This window comes from Capra hircus, chromosome 2 (genome assembly GCF_001704415.2).
Source record: "Capra hircus breed San Clemente chromosome 2, ASM170441v1, whole genome shotgun sequence".
Taxonomy (NCBI): domain Eukaryota; kingdom Metazoa; phylum Chordata; class Mammalia; order Artiodactyla; family Bovidae; genus Capra; species Capra hircus.
The window spans coordinates 135650800-135666974 of record NC_030809.1 but is presented as its reverse complement, the minus strand read 5'-3'; the positions used below and the strand labels follow the sequence as shown (position 1 = coordinate 135666974).

General features: G+C 40.6%; 1 protein-coding gene and 1 non-coding gene across 4 annotated transcripts in view; one reads left to right on the top strand and one right to left on the bottom strand.

The window, feature by feature from the left end:
- Positions 1-16175, bottom strand: part of LOC102186637 (E3 ubiquitin-protein ligase HERC2) — a 240331-nt gene that overhangs the window by 176816 nt on the left and 47340 nt on the right. For all 3 annotated transcript variants that reach the window (XM_005675805.3, XM_018066077.1, XM_018066078.1), the window contains exons 8-16: positions 15142-15252; positions 14418-14589; positions 12643-12816; positions 10840-11028; positions 10142-10293; positions 8050-8207; positions 7846-7959; positions 6088-6339; positions 1335-1528 (exon numbers count right to left, since the gene is read on the bottom strand). In XM_005675805.3, the coding sequence (XP_005675862.2) occupies positions 1335-1528; positions 6088-6339; positions 7846-7959; positions 8050-8207; positions 10142-10293; positions 10840-11028; positions 12643-12816; positions 14418-14589; positions 15142-15252 (1516 nt within the window). The remainder of the gene's footprint in view (positions 1-1334; positions 1529-6087; positions 6340-7845; positions 7960-8049; positions 8208-10141; positions 10294-10839; positions 11029-12642; positions 12817-14417; positions 14590-15141; positions 15253-16175) is intronic.
- On the top strand, positions 7363-7435 carry TRNAE-CUC. Its single transcript has one exon. It is a non-coding gene; the product is annotated as a tRNA-Glu (tRNA).

The following is a 16175-nucleotide window of genomic DNA, read 5'->3' as shown; positions in this document are numbered from 1 at the left end:
CCCAAATAACCAAAGGAATCTTGAAAAGGAATAACCAAGTTGGGAAAAGATTAATTCCTAATTCAAAACTTACCAAAAAACTACATTAATCAAAACAGTGTGGTCTGGTACAAAATCAGATTCAAAGATCAGTGAAGCAGACTACAGTAAACATTGCCTATATGGTCAAATGATTTTTGACAAGTGCCAAGACCATTCAATAGGGAAGATCAAAGGTTGTTCTATAAACAGTGCTGAGAAAATCACAGAAGAATCAATTTGATCCTTATCTTACATCATATATGAAACAATGGATCAAAGACCATAAAACATAAGGCTTAAAACTATGAAACTATTACAAGACTGGAAAATCTACATGATCATGTATTTCTTGGATATATATATGACACTGAGAGCACTGAAAACAGAAGCAAAATTAAAACTTTTGTGCATCAAAGAACACTATCAACAGAATAAAAAGAAAACCACAGAATGGCAGAAAAACAGTTGTAAATCATCTTCCTGATAAGGGATTAATAACCACAATATACCAAGAACTGCTACAACTTAAAGAAATCTAATTAGCTAAGCTAGCTCTTTGAAAAGATTAACAAAATGGGTAAACCCATAATAAAACTGGCAAAGAGAAAAGGCACAAATTACTCATGTCAGGACTGAACGAAGATATCACTGCAGACCCAAAAACGTCAAAAGGTCAGTAAGAAAATGCTAGTAAAGAAAATGCTACACATAGAAACTGGGTAACTTAGAATGGAGCAATACCTGGAGTATCACAAACCAGCAACACTTACCAAAGAGGAAATAATCTGAACAATTCCAGATTAAAAAATTAAATCTGTGGTTAAAAATCTTTGGAGAAAGAAATCTCTAGGGTCATATAAATTCATAGGAAAATATTAAAAAAGAAATTACACTAATTCTACCCAACCCATTCCAGAAAACAGAACCGGACAGAACACTTGCCAACACTATGTATGAGGCCAGTTTTTCCCTGATAAAAAGGCAAGAAAGTGTTTTTTTAAGAAAGTCACAAACTAGTATCTCTGAAGAGCACTGACAGGGAAACTCTCAACAGGGTATTAGCAAATCAAATCCAACAATATAAAAAAAGACCAAGTGGAGATTATCTCAAAAATACAAGGTTCCTCCAGTATTAGAAAATCAATGCATTCCACTATATAAACAGACTTAAGAAGGAAAACATGATCACATCATTTGAGAAGAAAAAGCATTTGACAAAGGACTACACATACAAGTCAAGTATATTCTACATACTAGCAACAAATGACAGGAAATTAAAAATTCTACAAAATACCAAGCTATCTACTTTGTACCTGGGCAGGTCCACAGGCAATCCCGACTATATGTTTGGTATCCAGTCCAGGCAGCGCAGAGGGTTCCGGCTTGGTCACACGCAAGGTGTCAAAGTGCTGACATTGGTCATTGCTTCCCCAGCTGTGGACCTCACTGTCCTCAGTCAGGGCCAGGCAGTGGGTGGACCCTGCAGCCACATCAATCACCTTCTTCCCTGGGGGGAAAGGAGGATGCAGATATAGCTTTATGTCTATGACTTATGTTGCAATAAGGATATTTACTCTAGGACACTCAGGTCAGAAGGCATTTAATGTAATTGCTTTAATATTATTCACAATTCATCTGCTTTACGTACATTATTAAAACCTCTGCTGTGTTTTACTAGCTACAGTCTATTATGATCTACAGCCTACAAATAAAACTGTGGAATAAAAAGGATCTGTTCATTTTCCTCATTCTTGTTCAGAAAAAGACACCTGTACTTTGAATTAACTAGAGATCATATTTTCTTATCCCAATGTATAACCATGCAAAGTTTACTCCTCTTTAAAAAGACTGTTTTTGAACAGTTATAGGTTCACAGTGAAACTGAGAAGGCACATATCTGCGATATACTCCTGATCCCAATGGACACCAAGCCTCTCTCCATTATTAATTAGTCATTTTTTTACACTCAGACATCCAGTTCTTCTGACATCATTTGTTGAAATGACAATCTTTGCTCCACTGTATTGCCTTTACTCCTCTGCTAAGGATCGGTTAACTATATCTATGTAGGTCTATTTCTAAGCTCTTTCTTCTTTTCTCCTTTTCTCATGATCATACTTTGTGTTTAGTCACTTAGTCATGTCCGACTCTTTGCAACCCTTTGGACTTTAACCTGCCAGGCTCCTCTGTCATGGGATTTTTCACACAAGAATGCTGGACTGGGTTGCCAATTCCTCCTCCAGTGCATCCTTCCAACCCAGGGATCAAACATGCATCTCCTCGCTCTTCTGCACTGCAGCTAGACTCTACCCGCTGAGCCATCAGGAAAGCCCATAAAGATCATATGTTAGCCAATACCAAACTGTTCTGATCACTGCAGCTCTATAGTTAAGTCTTGAAGTTGGACAGTATCAGTCTTACAACTTGCTCTTCTCCTTTAATATTGTGTTGGCTATTTTGCCTCTCGATATAAACTTTAGACTCGGTTTGTTGATATTCAGAAAATAACTTTCTGGGATTTTGATTGGAATTGTATTAAATCTATAAATCAAGTTGGAAAGAACTGACATCTTAACAATATTCAGTGCTCCTATCAATGAACTTAGAATATCTTTCCATTTAGTTCTTTGATTTCATTCATCAGTTTTCCTTATACAGATCTCATATATGTATTTAGATTTATACTTATGTATTTCATTCTTAGGTTGCTACTGCAAATGACATTGTATAGTTAATTTCAAATTCTACTTGTTAGTTGCCAGTATGTAAGAAAGAAATTAACTTTGGCATATTAACCTTGTATGTCACAACCTTGTTAGTTCCAGGAGGGTTTTTTGGTCAATTCTTTCAAATTTTCAACATAAACAATCAAGCTGTCTGTGAACAAAGCTTTATTTATTCCTTCTCAACCTGTATAGCTTTTATTTCCTTTTCTTGTTTTATTGCATTAAACTTCCAGTAATAATTTGGACAGAAAATGACGAAATGGAACATCCTTTCTCCGTGACAACGCCCAACCAGATGTCACACAACCAATGCATCACAAGTTGAACAAATTGGGCTATGAAGTTTTGCCTCACCTGCCATATTCATCTGACCTCTTGCCAACCAACTACCACTTCTTCAAGCATTCCAGCAACTTTTAGAAGGGAAAACACTTCCTCAACCAGCAGGAGGCAGAAAATGCTTTCCAAGAGTTTGTTGAATCTCAAAGCATAGATTTTTAAGCTACAGGAATAAACAAACTTATTTCTCATTAACGAAAATGTGATTACTATGGTTCCTATTTTGATTAATAAAAATGTGTTTGAGCCTAGTTATAATGATTTAAAATTCATGGTTGGAAACCACAATTACGACTGCATGAATCTAATAGTCTTTATCATGTTGAGGAAATTTCCTCTATTCCTAATTTACTAAGTTTCTTTTTTAATCATGAATGGGTATTGAAATTTTGTCAAAAGCTTTTTTTGCACTTATTGATAGGATCATGTGATTTTTTTTTTCTTTCATCTGTCAACTTGATGGGTTAACTGATTTTTTAACACTGAACCAGCCTTTCATATGTGTCTTGAATTCATATATTTATTATTATATATATTTTTTCTTTATATGTCACCCATCAATGGACACTACAGTTAGATACATGTCTTAGGTATTGTGAATGTTGCTGCAATAAACATGGGGATGCAGATTTTTTTTTGACTTAGTGTCTCTGATATCCAGAAGCAGAACTGCTGGCAGTTCTACTTTTATTTTTTGAGGAACCTCCATACTGTTTTCCAGAGTGGCTCCACCAGTTTAGAGTCCCACCAACAGTGCACAAAGCTTCCCTTATCTCTACACCCTTGCCAGCTCCTGTTATTTCTTGTCTTTTGATAACAGACATTCTAAGAGGTAAGAGGTGTATCTCAATGTTTTGAAATGTATTTCATTGATGATTAGTGATGTTGAACATCTTTTCACATACCTACTAGCCAAATTATGTTTTCTTTGGAAAAATGACTATTCAGATCATTTTTTTTGCTCTTGAGTTATATGAGATGTACATACTTTGAATATTAACTCCTTATCAAATATATGACTTACAAATAATTTCCAGCCATTTCATAGTTTGCCATTTCATTTCTTTGATGGTTTCCTTTGCTAGACAGAAAGATTATTGATTTTAGATCTCTCTTCTTATATATCTGAAGCTATAAATTTCTACCTAAGCTTTCACTGTATGCCACAAACTTTTAAAAGCTGTATTTTCATTTAGTTTAAAATATTTTAAAATTTCTCTTGAGATGTCTTCATTGACCTATGTTTTATCTGGAAGTAAACTATTTTATCTCTATGTATTTGGGCATTTTCCAGCTAACTTTCTGTTATTGATTTCTAGTTAGTTCCATTGTAGTCTGAGAGGAGACACTGATTTCTCTTCTTTTAAATTGTTAAGGTGTGTTTTATGGCCTGTTCTATCTTGGTGAAGGTCAAAGTACACTGTTTATTTAGAAAGTTTTCTAAAATAAAATCTTTTATTTTTCTCCAAAGTTAAATTATATAAATATAAAATAGATTTTTCAATTTTATAGTGTTAGCCAAGTATTATAATTTTGCCTATTAGTATATTTAACATGACATGAGGTCATGCTTTTAGACATATCAACATAAAAAAAATTCAGCAGTATGGGGAGGGGGGTGGGAGGGGGGTTCAGGATTGGGAACACATGTACACCCATGGTGGATTCATGCTAACGTATGGCAAAACCAATATAATATTGTCAAATAAATAAATAAATAATAATAAAAATAAATTCAGCTGAAAAAATTCTACTACAGTAAGAAAAACAATTCTAAGAGCCTCTCCTAAGACCAAATGACTATATCAATAATCACCTAAATACTCTCATAGTAAGCTATCCCTGTATCAACTAATGGGGCTGAGGAACTTGATTTCATCTAGTAAATGAAGGGAATATAAACACAAAAGCAAATAAAATTCAAATACCACTCCTTAGTAAACAACCAACCTTATTAACTCTCGAACTTACCTCAGAAACTTAGAAAATAATAAACACCATATGAACACACAAAACTTCTAATCACCAAAGTATTAACATGCTTTAAAATAAAAATGATGGGGAAATGAACTGGCAAGTCCCACTTAAAATTCTCACTTCTAAACTCAAAGCAAAAACATAAAGATGAATCCAGGTAAGTAACCCAACAAACGGTATCCCCTATGCCAAATGCAGCACAAGGCCTGTTTCTGTGAATCAAAGTGTCCTGGAACACAGGTCCATTGTTTTCTTATTGTCTATGACTGCTTTAAGGCTACAATAGCAAGGCTGAGTAGTTAGGAGAGACGGCATAAGGTCCTCAAACCTAAAATCATACAGAGAGCCTGGTCAAAAAAAACAGCCTGCCCACTTCATGTAGTGTAGCAACAGAGCACTACAGGTTCCACTTGATACACTCATCACCACCCTCTCCCATACTTCAGAAGGTATTTGCAAAGCACAACTACACGCCTTGGCTTTCATTCCTCCCGTCTACTGAGAATGCATACTGGACACCTTGAAACCAAACAAAGAGGATTCATCCATCAAGGATCAGTACAAACAAGGCTACTCCAGGCTGACCGAATCCTATCTCCCTTTGTGCTACATACATATCCATAGTCTTAGCAAGATCTACAGTATAACTACAGATGACCTCACCAAACAGAAGCTAATCTCACTGAGGCCAATTTAATGAGTAATGAAATGAGTACTTGCCCTGCCCCGCCCCCCCCCACAAAAAAAAAACCTCTCCAATAAAATAGAAAAAAACAACAAAAAACAACTCTCCAATATTGGTAAAATTTAAAGTTTCAAATTTGCTGAGAATAATTCTAGGTCACTTTTTAATATAAACAAACCACGTTCCATTTAGTATCTCTACCTATTAAAATGTGGGTAAAAGCTTCTAATTTTATGGGTCATTCACGGAATGTCATGTAAAGGAAAATACCTGCAAACTTTAAAAGCTTACTGAAGAAAACTCCTCAAACAGTTTTAAAAGTTTACATTTTGCACTCACCTTGCAATCCTTCCAAGAGTTTAGGATAACGAACATGCTCCTCTGTTCCATGCCCAAGTCTCTGGTTGTCACCCTTTCCCCATGAGTAAACTTGGCCATCTTTTGTCAAGGCAATAGAAAATTGACTTCCACATCGGACTTTGACAACATCCAAGTCTTGCAGCTTTTCAATCAGCTTTGGCGTTTTGCAGCCATCACTACCACCTCTGCCCAGTTTCCCATAGTCACCATCTCCCCAGGACCACACTTGACCTAAAAAGTACAAATTTTCAGAGTAAAAATAGCTGTACATTTAAATAAGCCTTTTAAATGTCTGAAAATAATCAATATAGCCAAAAACACACAAAAAATCTAGCTCACTAATGTATACAGTTGACACAAATGAAACCTAGCTTCTATTTCAGGTTGTTATAGAAGCAATTAAGAAATGGAGAGACTTCCCTGGTAGTTAAGAATCTACCTTCCAATGCAGGGGACACAGTTCAATCCTGGTAGGGGAACTAAGATCCCACATACCTCAGGGGAATTAAGCCCGGGCACTGCAACTACTGAGCCCACACACCTCCACTAGAAAAGGTCTTACGCCACAACAAAGGATCTCCATGCCACAATGAAGACCTGACTCAGCCAAAAAAAATTTAAAAGAAAGTTAAGAAGTAGAAAGCTGACTTTTCATTTTGTTTTAACTGAATGAATAGTAAAGTCCTGTGTGTGCTAGGTCGCTTCAGTCGTGTCCGGCTCTTTGAGATCCTATGGACTGTAGCCCTCCAGGCTCCTCTGTCCTTGGGATTATTCAGCAAGAACACTGAAGGTACTGAAGGGGGTTGCCATGCTCTCCTCCAGGGTATCTTCTGGACCCAGGGATTGAACCAGCGTCTCCTGCATTGGCAGGTGGGTTCTTTACCACTACTGCCACCTAGGGAAGCAATAAGCCCTAACCCTTACTAGTTTGGCTTCATGAAACAGCTTCCACTAAGTATTAAACACAGAACAAAAGCTCTACTGCCTCCACAGGACACAGTGACGGTACCCACAGCTTACTGCACACCATCTCAGGTCTGCCTGCCAACATTCTTGTTACACAGACCACATGTCAAACATACAGCAGTATTTATTTCCAATAAAAATTTTAGTGCAATTTAATTAAATATTACATAAAGGGATAAAATAAAGTTGCTCTCTGTGGGAGAGCAAGGCTGACAGGCTCCCAACTAATGCTGACAGACAGACCCCACAATACTGAAAGACAAATACTATTTAAAAAATATTGGGAATTCCCTGGCAGTCCAGTGGTTAGGACTCTGCACTCTCACTGCTGAGGGCCCAGGTTCAATCCCTGGTCAGGGAACTAAAATCCCCACAAGCCACACAGTGCAGTCAAAAAAAAAAATCAACATAAAACCTGGTAAGTACATCCACAGAAAGTGTCACACGTGTACAATCTCACTAATGAACACAAATATAAAACTGAAATTAAAAGCAAGTATCATACTGTGAATACACAAAGACTAATAATAAGCAGGATTTATCACAGAGAATCAAAGGTGGCTCAACATTAGGAAAAACTGTCAGAAAAATAAAATGCCCAACTAGGAAGGCTAGCCCTGGGCAATGGAAACTACGAGTCTCATGACATCTCTACCTCTTCCAAAGACACTGAGGTGCATATGCACTTAGAGCCTCCAAAGCTCACTCCCTCTAGGGAAGTGGCCCTCCTCATCCTGAGAGCGCTCCCAAGGCAGCACGTGCTCCACATACCATTCTCTGTCACGGCCAGGGTCTGAGCATCCCCACTTCCACATGCCACATCAATGACCTTCAGTCCTTTGAGCCCAGCGACCAGCATGGGAATGGCCTCATCTTCACTGGAGCCTTCAAACAGACAGGACTATTGTTACTGCAAGTATCTGAGAAAGCAGCAGCCTTACGCAGCATGCCCAAGCTGGCTCAGAGCAGACATACCGTGGCCTAGTCGGCCATAGTTGCCCCTGCCCCAGGTGTACAGCTCCCCTTCTGCCGTGATGGCTGCACTGTATGTGCTTCCACACGCAATGTGCACCACATGCTTCCCGGCCTGCTTCCCAGAGAAAGCAGAGATCACCTTAGGTTCCTCAAGAGGCCTGTTGAGACAAAAGGAACAAACATGACTGCACTTCTAGCTCACTCCCAGGAATAAACTATCAGAGCAGAGATAACTTTGCCTTTCAGGCGTCTTATGAAATAACTAAGAAATACAGAATTCAAACACTTCCATGATTTTTTGTTAAGTGGGCACCTAACGCCAAGCGTCACACCCGGCATACTGTTACAGACACAGGTGATCAAGCCCACGGCAGCTATGGTCACAGCGGTCTGAACGGTGGCCTAGTCACAGACAGCACAAGTGCAGCAATAGGGAAGGATGAAGCTCAGAAACTGCACCAAGTGACACAGCCAGAAACAAAATACTCCAAAGTGGCAAAAACCAGCAGCCAGAGGTGGGGAGCAGGGGTTGGCTGCAGAAGGGTCCAAAGAAGCTAGGGGGAGGGGTGCTAATAGAAACACTCTGTATCTCAGTTACAGTGGCTCCCAGCCTCAAGCATTTGTGAAGATCACCAAACTGTACATAGAAAGCCGGTGAATTTGTAAATCTCATGCACAGGACTGAAATTTATATATATATTTGTTAAACAAACAGGGAAGAAATGATGGGCAAGGTTTACTAATCACATTGCAGTCTATATTTCACTAATGAAAAGTAGGAAGCAGCAAGGATTAACTGGGTAGAAGAGACCACTAGCTGATTCACTTTCAAAATTAGCAAATGCCCAATGCTTATAATCTAAAATATGTCTGCTATGATCACTAACACTCATTCTAGCCTCTCCAAAGACACAGCTCAATTATTTTGTGACACACTATTCTGCAAAATAAGCATACAGAGGGAGGGGCACATGGGAAGAGGAACAAACGAATTACTCCAGTACCACCTCCCCATTCAGCTCAAGTTTCAACCCCCCACCCCAAAGTTTCTCTGCAGCTTCTGCATTTGCACCATTCTTTCTTTCCCTCAACTCCTCAGGCAATAGACAAGTTACTCGACTAGCACTTAATCTCAACTGAGTGTTATTTAATTACAAACTATTTTATGCATGGTAATTATATCCAACATTTAAAAAGTAAAAAGACTAATGCCTCCAACCCAAACCTCAACCCTTTCAAGTCCTGTGAGCCCCAAGGCAATCCCTGCCTCCCTGTTAACCTGAGATTAACAATAATTCTAAATTCTGTACCTGTAATTCCTTTTCTTCACTATCATTTTACTAGATTTGTCTGAAACTCCTCTGCTGAATGCTAACATCCAGAGTGCATTACTCTTTTTTCACAATTTGGGATCCTTCCTGGAGATGTCCACTTCCACCCAATGAGAACACCAGTCTCCTCTCAACTCTGCTGCTGCCTACTCCCTGCTCATATCTCTGACAACCTTGAAATGGGCTGCATCTTCAAACTCAACCTAAAACCAATGTTTTCTCCACCAACCTCCACTCACAACAGTAACATGAAAGGGTTCCTGTGACTCCAAGACAACCATCAGAACTCTTTATTTTCATGACTCCACATTTAGAACAACCATTCTGTTTTGTTTCTGGTCTCTTACAATAGTCAAAATAACACATTAGAAAACTCTTGATTTTTGTAGCTGTGAAAATCATAGCATGGCTCAAGGAAATGAGGACATTATCTGATAGAGATGTGCTGAGGTAATAAATGAAGGAAGAGAGTGTGGAGTTCAGTTTAGAAAACTCTGCAGTGAGGGTGCAGTATGTGTATCAACAGGAGTAGCAAAAGCCAGGGGAGAAGAACACGAAGGCCCACTGCCATCACTGTCTATGCAGCACGCAGAGCCCCCAGTGCAACAAGGGCAGATCCATCTGGGGGGCAGCTCTCTCCATCGCAGCCCTGCACGTCTGAGCAGCTGCACAACCCTCACCACACTTATCTTTGCCACCTTATTTTGGTTACAGCAACACAAAAGCAGAGTATATCAGGTACAGGAACAGGCTGCACATACACGGTGTCTCCATGGCCCAGACGTCCGCCGTCCCCGCAGCCCCAGGAATACACCTCTCCAGTGGCTGCCAAGGCCAGGTAGTGGTGACCATCTGAATGGGCAGCAATTTTTACAATGTTTCTGGAGGCAAGCCCCTGGACCAACTGTGGGGCCTAAAAAAGGTAAAAACAGGAGAAAAATTAGTAAGCAATCCAAGGACAAGAAAACCGCATGACTTGCCTCACTCGAGTGTCCAACTTTAGTAAACCCATTCAGACTACACCTCTCTGGTGGCTGCCCAGCTAGCCTGCCCAGACCTACAGAGCAGCACCAGGCAGGTGCCTCCATGTGCCGAATGGCATGTCTAGACCTTTCTTGCACAGGGAAATGTGCAACTACAGGTAAAGAGCGCCCATCTGCCATCAGCCCCACAAGTTTCTCATCTGTTACTTCCTGGTCCCAAAGTGAAATGACTTTACAGTTCATAAATGGGAATAACAGTTAACAATAGTTGACACTGTAAGGAGTTCCTGAGCTTAAGAACTAAGAAATTCTGCCCCAAAATCTTGACAATAATGATTACAATCAAGACTTTTAAATGCAATTAATAATATACAATGAGCAGATGCTTATAACAGAAATCAATCAACATAAAGAAAGACAAGATATGTAGCATACATAGCAGAGAGCCCCCTCCACCAACCCAGCCCAGGACCTACAAGCGTGTCACTGTTGTAGGCTTGCGTGTATACACGGCCATTCCTCGACAAGATCAGGAAGCGCTTCTCTGCACAGGCGATCTGCGTGACCCCCAGATTGGCAAGGCCTTCACACTGAATAGGACCGATCACATTGGCATAGTATTTCCATCCGATTAACCCCCATCCTATGACTTCTTGTAATGATCCCTGTCAAATAATGAAGTAAGTAAATATTTTCTTCATATCACCAAGAAAATGTCCTTCTTAGAAAAAAGTTAAGAATAATTCATGAAAGGAGTAACAAACAGATATAATAAGATAAAAATAAAGCAAGTAAAGAAGGAAGCTGATTCAAAACATTAAAATAACTCAGAACACTCCATACAGCCTCCGTTAGCAGGCAAGATAAGTAACTGGACAGGTTACTTTTCCAGAGCATTTCATTTAACAGAGCACATTAAAAAGTAGCACAAGTAGATCCTAAATATATTTTCAAATGCTCAGAACATAGGTCACCACTCTGCCGTAACAGGTGGGGACCCAGAGGCCTGCACGCCTAGAGACAAGCATCCCTGCTGTTAGTGGGGTTAAAGGAGTCAAGCCGCAGGACAGCAATTGGGGGATAACCAGCTCCTATGTCCTCCACACCGGGTACATCACAGCTGCACACGTGTGCACCTGCATGTACACACAGAGAAGAACAAAGATACAGGGGTAGCCATCACAATACCACCTACACAGCAAACTTCTGGCAACACGAGTGTTCACCAATAGGAAACTGATTTTAAAAAATCATGACACATCCACACTTGGACCACTAAGCTGTTTTTTAAAATAAAGCGAGAAGCTCTTCACTTACACAGAGTATCCTGACTAGTGAAAAGACAAGCTACAGAAGGGCTATAATGTACTACCACTGAGAGAACACTGAGGGGGCACATGAAGAACAGCAAAGTGAGAAGCAGCAGGTGGAAAACTGGGTGAGACAAGGCAGAGAGAGGTGTCAATGCAGCCTCGCATTTAGCTTTTACTTTTGAACCATGTAAATGTATTACTTATTTGGAAAACATAAATTACTGTAAAATAAAATAAACACTCTTCAAATTGAAAGTTAGACAGAATTCCCTGGTAGTCCAGTGAATAAGACTCTACACTCTCACTGCCAGTGATCCAGATTCCATACCTGGTCTGGGAACTAGGATCCTACAAACCTCATGATGCAGTCCCCATCTTCCCCCCAAAATTAAAAGTCAGAAATATCTGCACTTTGCTGTATAGGAGAAACTAACACATATTGCAAATCAACTACACTCCAATAAAAATTAATTTTAAGAAGTACTTATACTATCAAGAACAAAGTTTAAAAACTCTGGATTAAAATCAGGATTCTTTCTGTGACCTTAGCAAAGTTCACTCCAAACACAGCCTGATCATCCATATAATGGGACAACACTGCAATGATCAGGTGTGACTGTATGAGGTTCTCGGTGAGCCTGTACCAGCAGATCCTTACACACGTAGATTAGTGTCAGACACACCACTGTGTTCCTGCTAAGGAAGACAGCACAGCATGAGGCTGTGTGAACACAGGAGACCTCTCTGGGGACATGCCTCCTGAATCTGGAGCCTGGGATGGGTCCTGAACCTCTCTGTGCATCAGTCTGCTCACAGTGACAGCTAATGACTGACACCTTCAAGTGTACACATTCAAAAGCTGAAAGCAAACTTCAGCCCAACCCCAGAGAAAGTGAGTCTCCACACAGGCACAGAATGAGACTCCAGGAACAAATACAGAAAGAATAAACCCTGCATCCCACTTACCTTATGAGATGTTGGAGAGCTACAGAGAGGCGGCATACACGGGGTGGCCAGGCGATCTAAGTGTGCCATAACAACAACTGCAGTCTGTCGCAAGTCTATAGCAAGCTCATTGTCTTGTGGAAGAGTAAGGTACCTCAGGAAACTCTCATTGGGGCTCAGAGGGCCAGAGAGAAGCTAAAGAAGAAAAGTGAAAAAACAGCTTCAGAAGTGGCGGGGAAAACTAAAGTAACACAAGTAGTCTTTCACCACTCTTTATATTTTGATACCCAGTCAGACATGACCTATAAACCTGCCCGTCTTTGGCTGTCACGTAAGAAGTACTGCTGATGCACTGAGATCTATACACTCACTGCACACGGAGGTGCCCATACATCCACACACCCATCACCTGTGTGCCAACTCCACACAGGTCAGGGACACCGCCCCATCTTCCTCAGGTTCACCATCCCAAGGACCATCAGAAGAATGCAGAGCTATCTACCTGGGAACAAAAGCACTGTACCTCAACTTGGCTTTGAAAACTGAGAACAATAACCATTATTTTAATCTAAAGCTTGCCCACTCATCAGAAAAGTAACAATTTTATTTGTACATTAATAATTCTAATTCTGCTAACACCAGAACAGCCTTATTATCATCAAAGACTGTAAAGTAATAGAATAACTAGGCTGCAACTTCATATCAGAACTGCTAAGTTTTTCCAGAAAAGACCTACAAACTCAAACTTGAACCTTTCAAAAGCAGCAGTCCCTGGGGTTTGGACCTAGGCAGGCCTGCTCTGCCACCAGCCTATTTCCTAGGACTGAACATGGTGATAGCTGAGGTAATGTTTTCTGCATGGTGCTCCACACTCAGGAAGGGCCAACAAAGTGAGTCACTATTTTCAATGCTGTTTTTCTAATATTCTTCTAAAAATGTGTATTTCAGACCTGGCTCCATGCTGTCAACGCAGCAGTTGCAGGCTAAAGGAGGTGTGTGGCCCATAAATGGCATGTGAAGGAAGACAGAGGAGGAAAAGAAGATTTGCCTAGTGCCCCTGGGAGGGTCAAAACCAATCCACAGTAACTGCTCTCAACAGACAGAGTGAGGCGTTGTTGCTCCTTCCCACTCTAGCTGAGCCTAGCCTCCCTGCCCCACTGCCCATGGCATTGCTGCAAGTACCATCAGAACACACTTGACTCTCACACTTTTTCCTGAAATAGCATCAGGATTTTTAACACATCTTTATACTTCCACTACTACCTTGCTCCCACATGGAGGTGAGCATGCCTTCTTGACACCTTCCACAGCCCCATCACAGCGAAAGCACAACACAAGTGGTTGCTGGGAACACACAAGCACTAAACATACAAAGACAAAGGGCTCAATGACTCATGCAGTAGAAAGAGAACCCCGTGGCCAACAAGGCAGCCGCAGACAGGTCTCTCTAAAAGCATAAACTGATGTATGTCAAGAAGCTTGCTCCTAACACACAATATAGAACACAAAGGGCCCGGCATCTGCGAAACACAGCTGGCTCTGATCCCTCCTTAGTTGCTGCAAAGAATCCAAATGTGACCATGTCAAGCTCTGCTGCATCAACTGTGACCCAACCATGACCTCCCATACCTATCCCACACCTGGCTCACTGCTGTAACTGCCAAAAACATACTCCCCTCCGAAAAGCAACTACTATCACAGTTATGTGCTCTGGGCTTGTCCATAAAAGGCTCAATCCTTTAGGATGAGCAAAATGAAGACAGCTATTTAGGCGCCACGCCCATGATGATACCTACATGACTGTCCCCCTCAGCGCAGGGGGCATCTTTGCTACAGATGATGCTCCGGAATCTCTGCAGCAGCGGAAGTAGTGGGGCGCTGGTGCCCTGGGCAGACCGCTCGTTGTCAGTCTCCTGTGCCCCACTGTCCCACAGGTGCAGCAGCAGCAGGACAGCAGACAGCATCTGACTGGAAGAGAGAACATCCGTATGCTCTAGTGAAGACAGATTAACTTTTTTGGCCACAGTCTATAAAAAATAAAAATAGCTAAATAAAATTGAAGAAATACTTCAAGTATGAAAGGTAACTAAAACAAGGCCATGAAAAACGAAAACAAATGTAGGCAGTAAAATCACTAAACAATTCAAGATTTTAGCACAAGATATCCATCTTCTGTGGATAAGAAACACAAAACCAGTTAGGAAGTTCAAATAGCACTTTCTACAGGGAATTTCTAGGACCTTAAATTAATGGAATAAAAATAACAATTTGAAGAAAATTAAGAGAGAGAGAGAGAGGAAAAAAAACCAAACAGTTCCTAAACTACTAGAAAGTTGATCATAAAAAGGAAGTGAAGAAAACTTAAGTGCAGCCAGATCTGAAAGAAGGGTCCTGGGACATGGTTCTTTGATCACAGATCCTCACACATTTGCTGCAATCACAAATAGTTCAAGGAAATGCAACAGCTGCTTAGTATAGAGGCGGTTCCAAACTACACGTCTAGTCTGTGGTACGCCTCACCTCAGTGCACCTCTCTGCACAGCCAGTTCTAGCAAGATGGCCAGAGCCAGGTGCTGGTCCTGCAGGGGGATGCTTCCTGGCCCTTTGGTTCCAGGCGTTCCATGAACATCCCTGAAATGACAGCAGAGGATGCAGGGACAAAGTGACAACAGAGCTTAAACAGAACGTGCTTAAAATAGGCATGCTATTAATGTTAAACTAATTATATTCCCTCTCCCATGAAGAAGTGTTTTTAGTATTTAGAATCAAGTTTCTGAGACTTGCTTACACAAATTTAATCAGATACTCTAAAGATACAATAACTTTTAAGACAAGATTTTATTACAAGTATTGATTCAGATACTGTAAGATAATTACAAGACATTCCAAGTTGCTACAGCATAAAACTACTTATATCATTATTCAAATCATGAGGAGAAAAATGTTTAGACATGTTTCTAGTTTCAGTGACATGTAAGGCTATTATAGTATCAATATTCATCAGCAAAACTGGAGAAAAATCCATTTATAAAACCATCTGAAAACATATAAGCAAAATGTCAGTTTATTTTTATTTCTGACCAAAGAAATAATTTTAATTTTTCCTTGTTCTCCAAAAATATATGAGTCTTCTTAACCCAAGATGAGGGAGGGAGGATCTTCCAACATTATTCATGAAGTCACTCAGTCGTGTCTGACTCTTTGTGACACCATGGACTGTAGCCCACCAGGCTCCTCCATCCATGGAATTTTTCTAGGCAAGGGTACTGGAGTGGGTTGCCATGTCTTTCTCCAAGGGATCTTCCCATCCCAGGGATTGAACCCAGATCTCCCGCATTGCGGGCAGACGCTTTACCATCTGAGCCACCAGGAAATCACCCAAACCTATTTTCAGGGCCTCCCAACCCTAAACTCCATGGCAATGACATCAGAAACTCTGAATAGCTAAACCCACAGCCCACTGGCATGGAGACCACAGGTGTCTTCCTTGCTACAAGGGACACAGCAGGTGAAGAGAATGAGAATAAACTCTCTTCCCCTGTCTCTGCTATTCA